The 16,698-nt window shown below is 40.1% G+C and overlaps 2 protein-coding genes across 2 annotated transcripts; one reads left to right on the top strand and one right to left on the bottom strand.

The window, feature by feature from the left end:
* Positions 1 to 2,291: 2,291 nt before the first annotated feature.
* LOC311022133 (beta-1,3-galactosyltransferase 1) lies at positions 2,292 to 7,823 on the top strand. Its single transcript, XM_084023165.1, has 2 exons — positions 2,292 to 2,578; positions 3,629 to 7,823. The coding sequence occupies exons 1-2, from the start codon at positions 2,544 to 2,546 to the stop codon at positions 4,821 to 4,823; spliced, it is 1,230 nt and encodes a 409-aa protein (XP_083879291.1). The 5' UTR covers positions 2,292 to 2,543; the 3' UTR covers positions 4,824 to 7,823.
* Positions 7,824 to 9,068: 1,245 nt separating this feature from the next.
* On the bottom strand, positions 9,069 to 12,416 carry LOC311022198 (interleukin-17C-like). The gene is made up of 3 exons (XM_084023294.1): positions 12,303 to 12,416; positions 11,954 to 12,189; positions 9,069 to 11,143 (listed from the first exon to the last, which is right to left on the bottom strand). Exons 1-3 carry the CDS (start codon positions 12,327 to 12,329, stop codon positions 10,906 to 10,908), a joined length of 501 nt encoding a protein of 166 aa, XP_083879420.1. The 5' UTR covers positions 12,330 to 12,416; the 3' UTR covers positions 9,069 to 10,905.
* Between the last annotated feature and the right edge of the window lie 4,282 nt (positions 12,417 to 16,698).

Below are 16,698 nucleotides of genomic sequence, written 5' to 3'. Positions count from 1 at the left end.
TTACATTTTCATGGCCTTTATTCGTTTTATTAATTTATGTTTTTTTTTTGTTGTTGCTGTGTTTGACGTTCAAGAATGATAAATAAATGTATTCTTCAATTTTTTGATTGAAAAAATTGAAGAATACATTAGAAAATCTTCTATGTGAAGATTTAGTAGGAATAATCTTCGGAGCAGAGAATGAAGACTCCTGCTGTGTGTGTTGCTGATAGCTGCCGATTGTTTTTCAAAAGAATAGCGCCCCTCCTCCGATTCCCCGCACTGTTAGCACTGTAAACACTGTTAGCACAGTACGCACTGCATACACTGTTAGCACTGTAAACGCTATTAGCACTGTAAGCACTGCAAACACTGTTAGCACTGTAAACGCTGTTAGCACTGTAAGCACTGCAAACACTGTTAGCACTGTTAGCACTGTAAACGCTGTTAGCACTGTAAGCACTGCAAACACTGTTAGCACTTTTAGCACTGTAAACGCTGTTAGCACTGTAAGCACTGCAAACACTGTTAGCACTGTTAGCACTGTAAACGCTGTTAGCACTGTAAGCATTGCAAACACTGTTAGCACTGTTAGCACTGTAAGTGCTGTTAGCACTGTAAACGCTGTTAGCACTGTAAGCGCTGTTAGCACTGTAAACGCTGTTAGCACTGTAAACACTGTTAGCACTGTAAATACTGTTAGCACAGTTAGCACTGTAAACACTGTTAGCACTGTAAGTGCTGTTAGCACTGTAAACGCTGTTAGCACTGTAAGCGCTGTTAGCACTGTAAACGCTGTTAGCACTGTAAACACTGTTAGCACAGTTAGCACTGTTAGCACTGTAAACGCTGTTAGCACTGTTAGCACCTTTACCTGTAAGCTCAGGTGTCGCCATTTTTAAGAGCTGTGTGGAAACAATCGATTTCACCCATGAAACCACCAGGACATCATGTTTTTCTTCTTTTTTTTAAATCAGAGAATGGAGTTTGCTTAACTCCACACGGTCACATACATCACTGTCCGCCAATAAAATGTTACAGCTCATAATTTCCCAAACCAACAGCATACTTTATAAAATATTTTTATCATGAATATCATCATCAGCTGTCAAACTGCTGCAGTCAAACTACTGCAGTCAATGTCAGGTGGCAAAGTGAAGTATATATGCATACTGACGTGGCAAGGCATCGTATATTCAAAAGAAAATATTTTAACAATTGCACAGCGTCCTCTCCTCCACCGACTGTGAGGATAAAGTTCAACTTCAGAGGAACAAACAGTGAGTATCAGTATATCTAAATCTAATATCTCTGTTGATGCTGACTTCCACCATTCTCCTTCCTTTGCTCATTTCACCACGATTGTAAAACAGTAGATTAAAGCAACTACTTCATAGTTTTCATAATTCTTCTTTAATTTCTGTATTTGTGTGTACTTATTTATCTGCTGCAACGACGACATTTCTCCTCTTGGGATCTTATTTCATGTAGATAATTAAATAGTTTTACTTTTTCATACAACCACACTGTGAGAATACTCCACTCAAAACTATAATACAGTAAAAGTATTGGTCACAATGTTTCTTGTCAGTGTTTGACTGTCATATTTCTGGTTAAATATTACTGCTGCATTCATGTGTAAACTGCATTTGACTGCTGTCGATGTTTTAACTCCTTTCTAAACACTTATAGGTCTAATCGACAGCAATGCATCATATTCTATAAGCTCCTCACATGTCGACGTCCTGCGAGAACCACGCATCTCTGAAAAAAGGTCAAAAAACAGCTTTAACTTATAAGCTTTAACTTTTTTCGAAGAAAACTCCTTCAGTTTATCACAAACATCTGGAGATATGTGGTTTTCACTGGACAGGAAGGGGCAGGAAGTAACAAGTACTATATTTACTTATAAGTATAAAGTTACATAAAATGGAAAATACTCCACTAAAACACCTTAAATTTGTAGCACTTGAGGAGACATTTTTATTTAAGTAAAGTAATCTGAATATTATATATTATTATATATATGAAATTAACATTTTGTTTTAAACAAATGAAAGTAACAGGTATTCAAACAACCTTTAAGTCGAATGACCTTCTGTGGGATCATATCGTATAATCATACAGAGCACACCCTCCTCCTCCTTCAACGCCAACACACAAACCCCCCCTCCCCCTAAAGTCTCCGGTGTATTTCAAGGTTTACAGCAGCTTTGAGAGAAAAGCACTGGTGAAAGGGGAGGGGGAGGAGCAAACAAAGGTGTGGCTAAACCTGCAGGTAAAAAGGAGAAGATAAAAAGGGAACGGGAGTGCCATGGTTACTCCAACAAGCAAGCAGCCTGCTGACAGCAGCAAGGAGCACAGTCCATTATGGATGGCAGCATCTGGGATTAACGTGGTTTTATTGCCGCTGTGTTCTAACAGGTAACAGTGACGGCTTCACACCTGCAACTCAACGCCTCAAAGGGTAGTCATGAATTTTTCAGTGTTACGTCTCTTCTGCCTCATATCTGGAAGGAGGACAACCGCGAAGACTCGCATCTATTGACTGTTGGAGTGTCGTCATGCTGGAGAGGGCTTGTGCTAAGGGGGGGCAAAGGTATACTGTATATATTAATTATAATGTATATTGTGTGCTGGTGGAATTGTGTCTGACGAGACGAGCAAGGGAAGAAGGGGAGGGAAGACACAGACCTTTATACGAAGCCAGAACATTTCATCCGTGAGACGATTCTCCGTCTCACCTGTGAACCCATGAAGAACATTTTTATAAGTAGTACTTTATCAAATACTTTAGTAATGTCAATTTACCCCGACCACTCAGACGCTTTAATGAGGAGTAGTAGCAATACTGCAGTGGTGGAGGAAATACTGACACTTCTTACTTCAGCAAAGGTACTAATACCACAATATGGAGGAAGTACTTTGACCTTTTACTTAAGTAAAAGTACTGAAAATGCATAGTGGATGAAATATATGTTACTTAAGTGAATGTAGTAATACTGCATGGAGGAAGAAGCATTCAGATATTTACTTAAGTAAACATAGATATACTGAATGTGGAGGAAGTATTCTGACTGTTTACTGAACTAAAAGTAGTAATACTGCAGTAGTGGAAGAAGTAGATATTTACTTAAGTAAATGTAGATACACTGCATGGTGGAAGAAGAACTAAAATATTTTACTGAACTAAAAGTACCAAGAAATACTCACTGAAATGTTATATACTGTTTTATTTTTCAATTAAAAAGTTTTCTTACTAATGTACATAAGCATTACAACATAATTTAAGTACCAAAAGTACTTAGAATGGCCTCATCCATTACTGGATCACAATGATTGATGAATTATTTTGTTCATCACTTTAATGTTGCAGCAGCCAACAGTGGTTAAATTACTTACTACTTACTAGTACTGCTGGACAGTATATATGTGTAATGATATAATATAATGTATTAGTTGATACATGTTTTGTACGAAGTGAATCTGCAAAGAAACTAAAGATGTCAGATGAATGTGGGGGAATTAGAAAGTACAACAATTCCCTTGGAAAGGTAGTATAAGTAGAAGCATGAAGCAGCGTAACATGGAAATACTCAAGCAAAGTAAAAAAGTACTGCCTGTCTCACTGTGGTACCTCTGCCCTCAGCCCGGAGATGGTGGATGCTGGAAAACAGCCCGAAAGCAGGCGATGGTGCAGTCCCTCGCGGCGCCAGTGCTTCTTCTTCGTCCTGCTGCTGGCGGTGCTTCTCCTTTTCTACAACACAGACTTAAAGTCGCCAGACTGGAGATCCACAATCTGGCTCAATCCATATAGAAGTCGGACACACAAAGTTTCCCCGCCCAACAAGACCGGCTCCGTCACGGGCTCACCGGGATCCGAACCAGCTGGGTTAGTAACTGTGAATCCTGACACTGAGAACATCACCTCGCATACCAAATCTGTGACGCTGCCGCCAATGACGCTAAACAAAATTAAGACGCCGATCCCGGTTCCTTACGAATCCCCGAGCCCCTGGTTGGTAGAGTACCCCTACAAGTACAACTTTGTCCTGAACGAGCCGAAGAAATGCGAGGAGCAGGAGCCTTTCCTGGTGCTGATGGTTCCCGTGGCGCCCCACAACAGGGCGGACCGCGACGCCATCCGCAGCACCTGGGGAGGTGAGGGTCTGGTGCTGGGCAAAGTGGTGACGCTGCTCTTCCTGCTGGGGATGCACACCGGAGACGGGGCGCGGGAGCTCCAGGAGCAGGTGAGGCGGGAGAGCGGAGAGCACCGAGACCTGATTCAGAGCGACTTCCTGGACTGCTACAAGAACCTGACCATCAAGACCATGGTGATGCTGGAGTGGCTGGACTCCCACTGCCAAGGCGCCTCTTACGCCATGAAGATCGACTCGGACATGTTTCTGAATGTGCCCAATCTCATCAACATGCTGGCGAACGCCCCAAAATCAAACTACATGACCGGGCTTCTGGCGACAGGAGCCACGGTTTCGAGGGATCGGGGTTCTAAGTGGTTCCTACCGAGGGAGATTTACCCTTGGTCACAGTACCCTCGCTACGCTTTGGGTCTGGGCTATGTGTTGTCTCTTGACCTACCCAAAAAGCTGGTGGAGGCGTCGAGACATGTTAAAGCTTTGTACATCGAAGACGTGCATTTGGGGTTGTGTATGAAACACTTGGGCATCCCCTTCACCGACCCGCCGAACTACAACTATTTTCATGTGTTTCCCGTGGATTACAGTCGCTGTGCGTACTCCGGGCTTGTAGCCACGACTTTGCACCCACACACCGATCTCATAGAGATTTGGAAAGACTTTAAAAAACCAGGTCCATACTGCTGACACACACACACACACACACACACACACACACACACAAAGATGGCTAAATAAGAACTTAACATTGTGGATTAATATTACTGATTTTTCTTTTCTTTAAATAAGAACTATTTCAACAGGGATTACAAAAAAACAATATATATATATTTTTTTTACATTTTAAATAGTCTTGGCTCAAAAGAAGAAGAAGAAGAAGAAGAAGAAGAAGAAGAAGAAGAAGAAGAAGAAGAAGAAGAAGAAGAAAGAAATGAAATTCACTGAAGCAATTCCCGTTTGGACGCAGTATTGCATGACGGGAGATTACATTTGAAGTTTTTCTCTAGTCCAGGAAATAGTCGGTGACCCTCAATAATAATTATTGAAACACAACGGTGAAACTGTGTTTTTGTTACCCTTTTATAGTTAAGTTATTTTTTACAGCGCTTCTCTTCTTTCTTTCTTCATGTTGCTCGGCAACCACGGGACGAGCGCTAACGTTAGCTTAACGTATAGCCTAGCTTAAAAGCACTCGTTTAAAATGAGTGAAGACAACGTACCCAAAGTCTCTCAAGTGGCGCCGTGATCCGCCTCCAGGCCGGCGGGTTTCTGTCCGCATCATCATGGTAACTAACTACCGTTGGCAGCTCCACCTTTCCAGGAAACCGCCCGCAGGTCTGTGTCTTTCTCTTCACATTCGTGCTAGCTAGCCTTGTAGCTCGGGGCTGTAGCCACGCTTTTTTTAGCCTGTTTAAAGTCTCCTTTACAAATGGGAGTTTATTTTTATTTGTTTTGAGCAACTTCAAGCAGACTGACAACTGAGAGGATATAAGAAAATAAATAAATAATAAAAAATAAATATCGGTTAAAAGAAAAACTGGAAAGCTTGAGCATGAAGTGTTTAACAATATCTCAAAACTGGGATTAACATGCGACTTCCTGTTGGTTTAGCAAAGGTCATAGAAACTATAGAAACACAGGTGAGTCTCGGGTCAGTTTATGAACATACAATGGAATGACAAACAGTTTAATCTCCTCAATCTAACCACTGACTCTGATTCAAGCCTTTGTCCTTTACAGCTTCTTCAGTTGTCAGTCAGGTTTTTTTCCATTTGGAGATAACAAACATTTGAACAGTTGTGTACATAAAAAACACCCCTTGCGGATACAGAAGTGAGCTCATCTTGTTGCCTCCTAGTGGAGAGCGGGGTCAGATTGTAAAACGTGGCTGTAGACTCTGTGATGTCACCCATAGTGAAGCTCAAAGGGGGCGAAGTGAGTGTTCACCTCGGATCATTCGTATTTATATTTGCACGACTTGCACTGAATGCACAAGGAGGAGGAGGAAGAGGGGCTTACCTCCGTGTAGACAATCCATCTTTCATCATTCATTTTTCATCCACTATTGCTGCTTTGTGTTGTAGAAAATCCCAGATATGTTGGGTAATCAAACATCATCCTGTCTGGGTTCATAACATCACCCAGGTGGTGTATATTCACTGTGAATAGCAAATGACACATCTGCTGGTTTACTACAGAGGTACAAACCCAAAACAAACTATTTTGTTGTGATTTCAAATTGCAATTAATGTATCAAGAATCATGCCAAATTAACTACATAATGGTGACAATTTGTAAAAAGTCTGAAATCATGGTTTGTTAGGTCTGGTTTCAAGAATACTAGCAAATTACTTAAAATGCTTGTTTTCTGAATGGAGTTCTGATTGATCTGATATTTATTTTTTTTGTACCAGGCTGTTAATGTGAGGGGCTTTTGGGGATTGACTCACTTTTGGAGTCAGCCTCTAGTGACCATTTGAGTGGCCAACCGTCCAGGGGAGCAGATGTTTTTGTTTTTGGGGGGTTTTCTGTTTGTTTTTAGGTTCAACAAAGTTGAGTTGGGCTCCAAAGAAATGTGATGAATTGTGAGATCTGTTCAGCGTTCAAACTGTTTCCATTATTGTTGATGTAGTCTGTGAGGAATGGAAGGTGTCGATACCAAACGGAACCTATTCTCCCTAAACAGAAAATGTAATCTAACTATCAAATGCATAATTCATTACGAGCAAACCAGCAAACAGCAGAGAACAGTTTTCAAAAACATATGGAGCCAAAGGTAAAGCTGTTTGTGTAGATTTTATTTTTTATTTTGTCTTTTCCTTGAAGGCAAATCTCGTGATTTTAATGTCACACTTCTATAAGCTGGTTTCTAAACTCCCCCGGGATCCGATGAGCTCTCTACTTTCTGGAATGGTGAACATTTTCGGGTCTGAACTGTAGATTCAGTCACATCGGACCACGGAATGGTTGAGACACTCTGCGAAGCCCTCTCTCCGTCCTCAACCTCGGACAGATACGTATGAAGGAGGAAACCATCCCCTTTTTACACAACAAGAGTAATTTCTGGTTACACATAGTAACACAGAGTTAATAATTGACGACGGTGGACGGTGCTGTTTGCTTAGGAGAAATAAAGTGTGTTTTGCATGCGCTTCCACCACTGGCAGTGATGTCACAGCCTCGTAACTAGAACCAAGTAGCACTCTCCCAGTCTTTTCAGGGAGGGTTTAAAATCCCTACCCTAGTTTTTTTTCCAGCACTGTCGAAAGGGAAAAAATGCTCCTCTTTCGACACGTTGAGACTCGTCGCAACATTCAGGGAAGACCTGTGTTGTTGCTCTGCACTGGAGGACATATTTGTGTCCTGACAATTTGGGCTGCAGAAGAGTTTCTGGAGCAGCTGAGCCTCCTTTTGAAGGTGCATGAAGAAGTTTGTGAGCTAGCACTTACATACACCAACGTATTTAACATTTGCATTCCTATCTACATCCTGAATTTTGTCACAGTCTGATTATTAAAACCTTTAATTACTAAAAACATGGTGAAAATTGATTTTTTTTTCTTTTTTTACCAGCTGTTGACAGCTTTTTCTGATTTTATATATATAAATCATGTATGTATGTGTATCATTATATATGTATATTATACATGTATGTGTGTGTATATCGGAAAGATGTAATGTTTACAATATCCAGCAATAACTCTTTTGTTTATTTGTATTTCTAACACTTTAAAGGATTGAAACGCACACTCGAATCATGGCTTACAGGACAGAGAAGTATTTTCAAATCCAGTCATCCAATCATCTGGCTGCACGCTGTGATTTGCACATTATGTGGGCTTGTTTAATGTTCAGATCTGTTTTGAAGTTCACTTAACAAAGTGTCCTGTGAAGTGGAATGTTAAAAAAAAAAAAAAACCCTCAGAGGGGAAATCCACAGATTAGGGCAGATTGAAGAGACGCTCGACCATTTACATTATTATGAAGTGAGAAAACAGAAGTCATTGTCCACTACAAGATATTATGTTTGCATCTGACAACCAGTTTGATTAATTAACGCTTTATATGCATATGAGAACTGGTTCTGTTCTGCTTTGTGCCATAACTGTTGGGGTCTGAATGTCAGTTTTCTATGATTCCCGTCGCGAATTTTGTTCTATTTTTTAAAGTATTCATTAAGTGTTGATGTTCTTATTTCTTCATGGGGGGAATTCACAGAATCAATTTATTTGTTTGATTATTTGCACATATACACATATCTTAAAAAAAAGGTCTAAAAACATGTCTACATGCCCTGTTAGATATTGTGGGAGCCATAATGTAGTTTTGTCTGTTTTATTTATACACATGCAGTTCTTGAGTTGTACACAAGGTGGAGCATTGGTCTAAAAAGTGCATATAGTTGACCTCCAAGCTGATGGGAGTCAGGTGTGTGTGGAACTGAGGAGGCAAACCGTTTTTGACTGTCGTCGTGCTTTTTTCGACTGTTCGCTGAAAGGACACTTATGATTTTAATGTGGATATAAATGGCAAATAAACGCACCACCGCATCCAAAGATGAACAAGTTCCTGCACATTGGTTTCTTTTTAGCCCGTAACAAGTTCATGTGGTCGCCACTCAGTGGCTTATTTTATTTGGTTAAAAGTCACTACGGATATCAATAGTTATCGGATTGAAAAATCATCATAACTCAAACGTGTTTTGCAGCCTCCTTATAGTTAAGTTAAGTTTTATCTTACGGGGATAAATCAGATTATTGGCAGAGGTAATTATACACTTATGAGGACCTATTTATGAATGAAGATATTGATTTTAGCTAATAAATTCATTAAAATATTACACACTGTCCCTTTAATAATATCTTTCTTCATGTTAATACAAATATTCAGGACATTATCTATCTATGACTACAATTGATAGATTATAGCATATTATAGCATTCATTTCTGATTTTTACATGAAAGATAACACAATAAAATTGTTTGGCTGTGATTTAGATGCAAAGGATGAGATAAAATAAAATACAGAACAAAAGACGAAACAAATAACCCAAAGAAACTCCTTTAATTTGGTAAATAGTAAAAAAAAAAAGTGCAAATGAAACAGAACATGGACAGAGTTGAATATGTTCTTCATATGTCATCACTTCATATTTAATTGGCCTATTCTCTCTCTGAATGTACCTCGTGATCATAAAGTCTCAGACAGTGCAAGACAATCTATTAATAAACAAACTGGTGGATTAACGGTCAAATTTTAACCTCCAGAGGTGTCTTACCCTGTTTATCCAGCAGAGGCCGACATTCAGTTTTAAAACAAACACGACTGGCTTCTTCACACTGATCAAATCTACATGACATTTGATCACAATAAAAAATATACTGTATAATTAAAAAAAATTATAAAGTATATTGAAACATTTAGCCTAAGGAGGCTTACTTATTATTGAACACACGGCACTTATCTTCAACAAGGAGATCTGTACGGTGTTTTTAAAGGATGAATCAAAGTGATTTAAAGATGACGTGTTACCTTGAACATTACCGTCCTATTCTAAGAGAATCTTGACACATTGATAAATGAGCTTGCTGTGAATAAGATGAGAGAGTTGAGAACCATGTTTCATGTCTGTTGGTCAAACATGAAGTCCGTTAGCTTAGCTTAGCATAAACAGTGGGGAACAGCTAGCCCGGAGTCCAGACCTTTTAATCCGCCCCCACTCCACCATGTTCATCCCGACTGATAAAAGTCCTGGAACCAATGAGCACTACTAGTGGACTAACAATTAGCCAATCAGCACCAATGGGTGGGAACCGAGGAGTAACCATAACAACAACGGACACTGCTACCAAGGCTGTTCCGAATCAATTAAAATACAGGTTACTTAGTTTGAAATCCGAGCAACACTGCTTTGATATCTAAAGCGTATTATTTTACCTCTGTCGTACTGCTACGAGATGCCGGGTTAAAACTCTAGCATAGCTTCTTTTCCGTGTGGTCTCGTTATGACGGACCCTCTTCTGTACGAACCCTAAATCTCATTCCATACACCTAAACAATGCTCAAATACGTCTCCAGGCAAACTTCGTTTTTTTCAGTCGCACTTTTTCCTACAGTTTGAAACACCTGAAACTATTTGTGAGTTTTAATAAAAAATATGATGGTTTGGTTTAAAATGACAACAGGACTGTAACATCATTCTCCTGGGTGAAAGTCCTGTGTTGTTTTTTTTACTCCGTCCACCAACCAGACCCCCTCCCTAGGAGGACGTCCACGGACTCCTTCCAAACTAGTCAAGTGCAAACATTAGACACAATCAAAATAATCTCCTCTGGAAAAATAATTCCCAACCCGTCATTGTGTGGGAACATTATTTCAAAGAGACCCGGATTCAACCATTACGAGTATCTAAAACATTTTGCACAAAACGTGTCAAACAAGGAAGCAGTGTGTTTGAGGTGTGGCCTTAAAATACTTCCCCGGGTGTGCCTCCACTTAACTTGGATGGTGTCAGTTAACCTCAGAAGCTTCCAGTGCCATGACATCATCATCTTGGCTTTCCCATGTTGTTTAAAGAATAGTAATGTAAACTTGACTTCACAGAAAGTAATACAAACATCTCTAAGAAATTCTCTCTCTCATTATTGTGGCATGAGCAAATAAAAATAATTTTAGGAATCCTAACTGACCTAAAACAGGAGAAGTTTGAATAAATAATAACTAGATCATATAGAACCCCAAGCCAGAAGACAGATGTAGTGTTTTTGATCATTTCATGTACTTGGGCACAGCACATGTGCAGCCCATCGGGACTTGGATGAAAAACTTCTGCACCACGTATCTGTGTGGGTCTCGTGGGCACCGAGACTTCCTCATGACCATCAGCGACGCGTACACCGGCACAGAGTTGTAGCTCATGTCTTCACGCCGGTTGATGATGCAGCCTTGACAGAGACACTCGGCAAAGGGGATCTCATGAGGACACCTGTTGTCTTCTTTGTCGAGTCTGGTGGGAGACAATCGCACAAAACCACGTCGGCATGAATGCATTTGTATTTTGTCTCTGTTACCACTAGTTTTCTTATTCTTACTTCAAATGAAACATCCTCTATGTGATTGTAAAGCACTAAAGTGAAACCAGGAAGAGATCAATTAAAGGACAGATAGGGCTTCACTCACTCTCTCTAGCAGTAACTTAAGTAGAAGGTCTCAGTACTTCACCCATCACTGCAGTATTGTTACTTTTACTTAAGTAAAGATCTGAGTACTTCATCCACCATTGCAGTATATTTACTTTCACTTAATTCACTTTTACTTAAGTAAAGATCGGAGTACTTCATCCACCATTGCAGTATATTTACTTTAACTTAAGTAGAGTATTTTTACTTTTACTTAAGTAAAGATCGGAGTACTTCATCCACCATTGCAGTATATTTACTTTCACTTAAGTAGAGTATTTTTACTTTTACTTAAGTAAAGATCGGAGTACTTCATCCACCATTGCAGTATATTTACATTCACTTAAGAGTAAAGATCTGAGTACCTCTTCCACTGTTGCAGTATTGTTACTTTTAAGTAGGTCTCAGTACTTCTCCCATCACTGCAGTATTGTTACTTTTACTTAAGTAAAGAGCTGAGTACTTCATCCACCGTTGCAGTATTCTTACTTTTACTTGAGTAAATATCTGAGTACTTCCGCCATGCAGTATTACTACTTGTATTTGTGTATTGCATTATCAGGTTGTTGCTTCTTCCACCACTGACGCGCTCGGTGAGCGCTTTTTGACCCTCCGCGGTGCCCGTAGCTGTCACTTACCTGTACCTCCACGGGGACAGGGAGCGCTTGTTCAGGTCTCCCGGTACTGCCGCGGCCACCTGCGCGCACGTCTGCGCGTCCTGCGGGCTTCTAGAGAACCTCAGTCGGTCCCAGTAGATCCTCCGGAACTTGTCGAGGGTCTTGTTCAGCTTCTCCGCGCTGATGCACCCGGAGGACCTGGCAGCAGCAGGACACGTGATGTGGTCGTTGAAGAACAGCAGCAAGCCGAAGGAGACCTAGAAGCATTTAAAACACACATATGTAAAACAACGTGGTGACGTTTGCAGCTCCAGTGTGTGCAGAAGCTGCGTCTTCGCGTTGAAGTGCGCTACATCCGGGTCACAGTTACCATTTGCAGACCGACAAGTCTTGCCATGTCGAAACCTGAGTCTGACTGAGATCGGCCGCTCCATTTATATACATAATGTACACATGCATGAAGGCTGCTTGTTTTATAGGAAACCCTTTTTAATCCGAGTGTTTACTTTTACTGGCACGGAGACACAAGCATCAGCATCGCGACCCCGCCCCCCCGGGCTGGGCGGGGTGTTCCATCTCTACGCTTCACATCATCTGCTGCTGAATCGCCATAGCAACAAACATTGTTATTATCATCATCATTTATATTGCTATTATTAGGCTCAGCACTTATTAATAAAGGTATGTAAGAAATGTAATAAAATGTAAGAAAAAACTGAATATCAATTAGGATTTTTAAGATTTTCCAGTTTATAATGAGTTCCCCAAACGCAAAAAAAGAAAAGGAAATAAATGTGAAGTAAAGAAAACGATTGCTTTTTTATGATATTTATTTTGACTTAAACAAAAACCTTAAAAGTGAAACAAATGGCGTTAAAACTAGACTAGTGGAAAGAAAACAACCAAAATAACATTTAGGTGTTTATTTTACTGTTGTGTCATAGAAAAGCTAGCTCACAGCTCAAACAGTGTCAATAAACCCATTACACTAAATATCCCAAATATATACAGTATATGTGAACACATGAATAAAGAATTATTGCCGTCTGTGTGATGTAGAGTGTTAGCGGCGCTGTCCCAGGTCCTGAAACAGAGGAACACTCATCATATGGATGAACACATTACTGCATCACAACTCATATCTAAACATTTGATCCTATCGGTTCAGTTTGTAGTTAAATAAATTATATTTCTCCACTTTTTTTACACAGCTGGTGGCCTTTCTTCCAGCTGGAGAGAAACAGCAACATTTCTCATGTGATGACACATCAGAAATACCTCCCCCCTCTGCCAGTGGGCGGATATAAAATGTTGTGCAGTCTTTATTCAGAAACGCTGAGGAAGCTCGGCCTCTTCCTCGTGTTTCAGTCAAACAAAATCAAACACGACATTTCAGGCCCGTCCCTTTTTGGCACCTTGACAACAGGAAGCCAGGCAGGTAAATGCTGGATATTGCAGGGGACTTCCCACAGTTTCATCATCATCTTGTAGTGGTGGAAGTATCGGTGGCAGCCGTCAGGACGGATTCTTCATTTAGATATGAACCGTTGCATGTCGAGGTTCTTTCGGTTACTTGGAACTACGGGCGGCGTCTCTCTCCACAGGAAATATACGACTGGGAGGCTCCAACGTCACAAATGTTTATAATGCTTTAAGATTCAAGCACGTTTTGCCATCAGAATAACTGTCAAATCATGTGGTGGATGAACAAAACGTCCACAGTTCAGGAGACAATATTGAGAATGAAATGAATTTAAATTAATTAGATGTAACATTTTAATTTTGAATTGAAGAAAGTGATTCAATACAAAACATTCCATAATTAATTAAGCTGTTAAAGTGTCAAAGTCCTAGTTTTCTGGATGACTAACAGGCGACCCCTCCCTCACGTCTCTATAGCTGTCGCTCCCCGACAGGTCAGATGTTTAATCTCCTTGGTGAAGCATCGGCAACCCACTCAGCTCTTTTTTTTTATAATGTGATGCATAGAATGCACTAATACGTTTTGATTAATGTTATTAAGTTATATAAAACATTTGAATTACCATTTCCAAGGTCAATAATAGACCTTTAAACCCAATATTTAAAGTAATATTGATATTTTAACTACACAAAGGTCTATGATTTGCTGCATGATGTCTCTTTTTAGCGGAATTATCCGTCAATTAAAATGTTATTTAGATATTTTTTCAACCAGAAAGTGCACAGGCGTAGGGGACAGTAAAATGAACGTATTGAGCAGAAACTGTCAAAGTGAGTTGGAAACGGTATTAAAGTGAATATGTGTCTTTATCACCTGAAAACAAATATTTCAACATGAAGGCCAGGCACGTTCATTTGCTCAGCACCATTCTTACACGAGAAGAGCGACGTGCAATCCAATCTTTAGGTTTCGTGCACAAGGACAAGAATAGTTAACTTTTGTTTCCTGAGACCGGGTTGAATCTTTAACCCCGACAAACATAACTTGGAAGCGTTGAGCCGCTCTCGCATTACCTCACATATCAGACATTCCTTGAGCAGTCACGTCAGTCGGGTGATGCAACGTCACTAGCCGCCTCCCCCTCAGTATAAATGTGTGTCACCTGTATTTAGCCTCTCAGGATGAGCTCAGCCACGTAGCGGGGAGAGTTCCACCTTTTCTTTTTTAGCTGACTCGCCACCTGATGCAACCACGCCTCCAGTCGACGTGATCGCTGTAGGATCGTCGTTAAATGCTTGTTTTCTGAATGGAGTTTGGGTCAATCAGGGCAACTCTGTAGCTGCTTCATTAACACTTATTAACACACATATGGCAGCGACGTTGTTGTTTGTACCAAAGTCTGGTTCTAATGTGAGGTTCTATTATACTCAGGGTTTTGGATGCAGGACTTTTTCTTGTAGTGGAGCATTTTTACTACGTGGTTTTTGCATTTTTACTAGAGTAAAGTTTCTGCATCTCTCTAACTTCATGTTGTGCTGATGTTAAGACGTTGCTGATTCTCTGCATGTTTCCCCTGAAATTATTTTTTACTTGAAAACATTTAAAAAACCAAGTGAAAATGTCACTTTGTCTTGACTCTGCCTCTTCCTCATTCTTCTAGACATCCCGCAGCTCTATAAATCAGATGGCACGATGGTACGACAGGTAAGAGGAATGATGGGTATTTTTGAGATTGGGTTGAACTGGACAGTTAGAAAGACGACACGCCACACGTCTCTCTCGCTGAAGCTGCGATGTGTTATGGGTGTTTTATTGACCGCATGCTTGGGTTAAGATGCTAGCGGTAACTTTCACTTGTTGTCACGGCAACGGCAAACATCCTGTAGAGCAACGTGTTTACTTCCTCTGTGACCTCTATAATAAAGTAGCAAATTTACAACTTTATGAAGGATCAAATTTGAGGCTTTCTTTTCTGGCAGTAATGCCAACTTCTCTAGTTTTTTTGTTTTTGTTTTGTTTCCTACATTGACCTTAATACGCCGTTGTATAAATGTGTATTTTTGGGGAACTGGAGATGACACTGGAGGAGACTACTCGGTATAATTGATAGTATTTTGGGGTGAACTATTTCTTTACAGCAGACATTTATTCCCTGTGAAAGACGACAGAGGTTCTGAGAAACACACCAACTGTGGATGAAAGCTAATGATGTCGGAGGGGAAATAATGAGATCCAGTAACACGACAGGACCAGGCGCTCTGCTGCGTACTCCCAGCAGGTCTCTCTTCCTGGGCGACCAGCGGGGCCTCGCAGGGCACACGGAAACACAAAACTGTCACAACCGGGGTGCATGAACTGGAAACGGGCACACCGGCCTCAAGGCAGTCCCACGGACGAGCTGGAAAACACGTCATTAGTCCGGAGGGCAGCTGTTTTTATATCTGGACGCTGGGGACGGCAGGAATCAGGTCAAAGACGATTCAAGGAGTTTACAGCCGGCAGCCTTGGAAGGGAAACAGACTAAAGGATACTTAAAGAAAAGTGAAAAAAACATCAACAATTTGCAGTGTACTTTAACAATCAAACTAAAATGTATGAGAAGCAGTACATGTATACACAGATGGAAGCAACAATGTATAAATATATTTATTTTTACTTTTAAACAGGCTCATTACAATAGTTTTAATGCATTTAAGGGGAATTCTAGACCCCCCCCCCCCCCACCAATATTATTGGTTTTGCTGTTTTTCTCATGATACTTACATACCTTTACCTTTGACACACCAGTTATTAATTATTTCCACTGTCATCACACATCTAATCTCACAAATGTGTATTTTGGATGTTTTCTTTCTACTAGCCTCAAAAACGACGTTATAGAAGGAAAATAGCATAGATAATATTATATAATATAAAATAATGTATATAATTTATATACACATATAACATCAGTTTTAGTATCTAACATTCAGTAATGAAATTAAAGTGTCTGTATTGATATAAAAACACAATATAATATATAAAGCACAATATAGTAACAATGGGGTTTAAGATATCAGGTGCAATGCAGTGATTTACTAGTATATACATACAACATAGAATAGTGCAGCCATACATCATATAATAAAGGATCAGTATAGTTTGTTTGCATAATATAGCCTAATAAATATTTAGCTAGCTTTCTATTAGCAGATTAGCATGAAACACAAAACGTCATTAGTTCTGCAGGTATTTGATCATAAATTCTGAGTCAAGTTTGACCTGATGATGGCGCTAGAGGGAATGTTAAGAGGAAGGGAGGAGAACAACGACCACAGTGGAGTTGATCACATGACAACAGTGT

Source organism: Eutrigla gurnardus (assembly GCF_963514095.1).
Source record: "Eutrigla gurnardus genome assembly, chromosome: 1".
Taxonomy (NCBI): domain Eukaryota; kingdom Metazoa; phylum Chordata; class Actinopteri; order Perciformes; family Triglidae; genus Eutrigla; species Eutrigla gurnardus.
Note: the sequence above shows the minus strand (reverse complement) of the source record. Positions and strands in the feature narration are given on the sequence as shown.

Coding starts and splice junctions, on each gene's coding strand:
- LOC311022133 (XM_084023165.1), top strand. CDS start 2,544: ATGCTGGAGAGGGCTTGTGCTAAGGGGGGGCAAAG. Junction 2,579..3,628: donor TGTGCTAAGGGGGGGCAAAG/GTATACTGTATA, acceptor CTCTGCCCTCAG/CCCGGAGATGGTGGATGCTG.
- LOC311022198 (XM_084023294.1), bottom strand. CDS start 12,329: ATGGCAAGACTTGTCGGTCTGCAAATG. Junction 12,190..12,302: donor GACTTGTCGGTCTGCAAATG/GTAACTGTGACC, acceptor AAATGCTTCTAG/GTCTCCTTCGGCTTGCTGCT. Junction 11,144..11,953: donor CTGTCCCCGTGGAGGTACAG/GTAAGTGACAGC, acceptor GTCTCCCACCAG/ACTCGACAAAGAAGACAACA.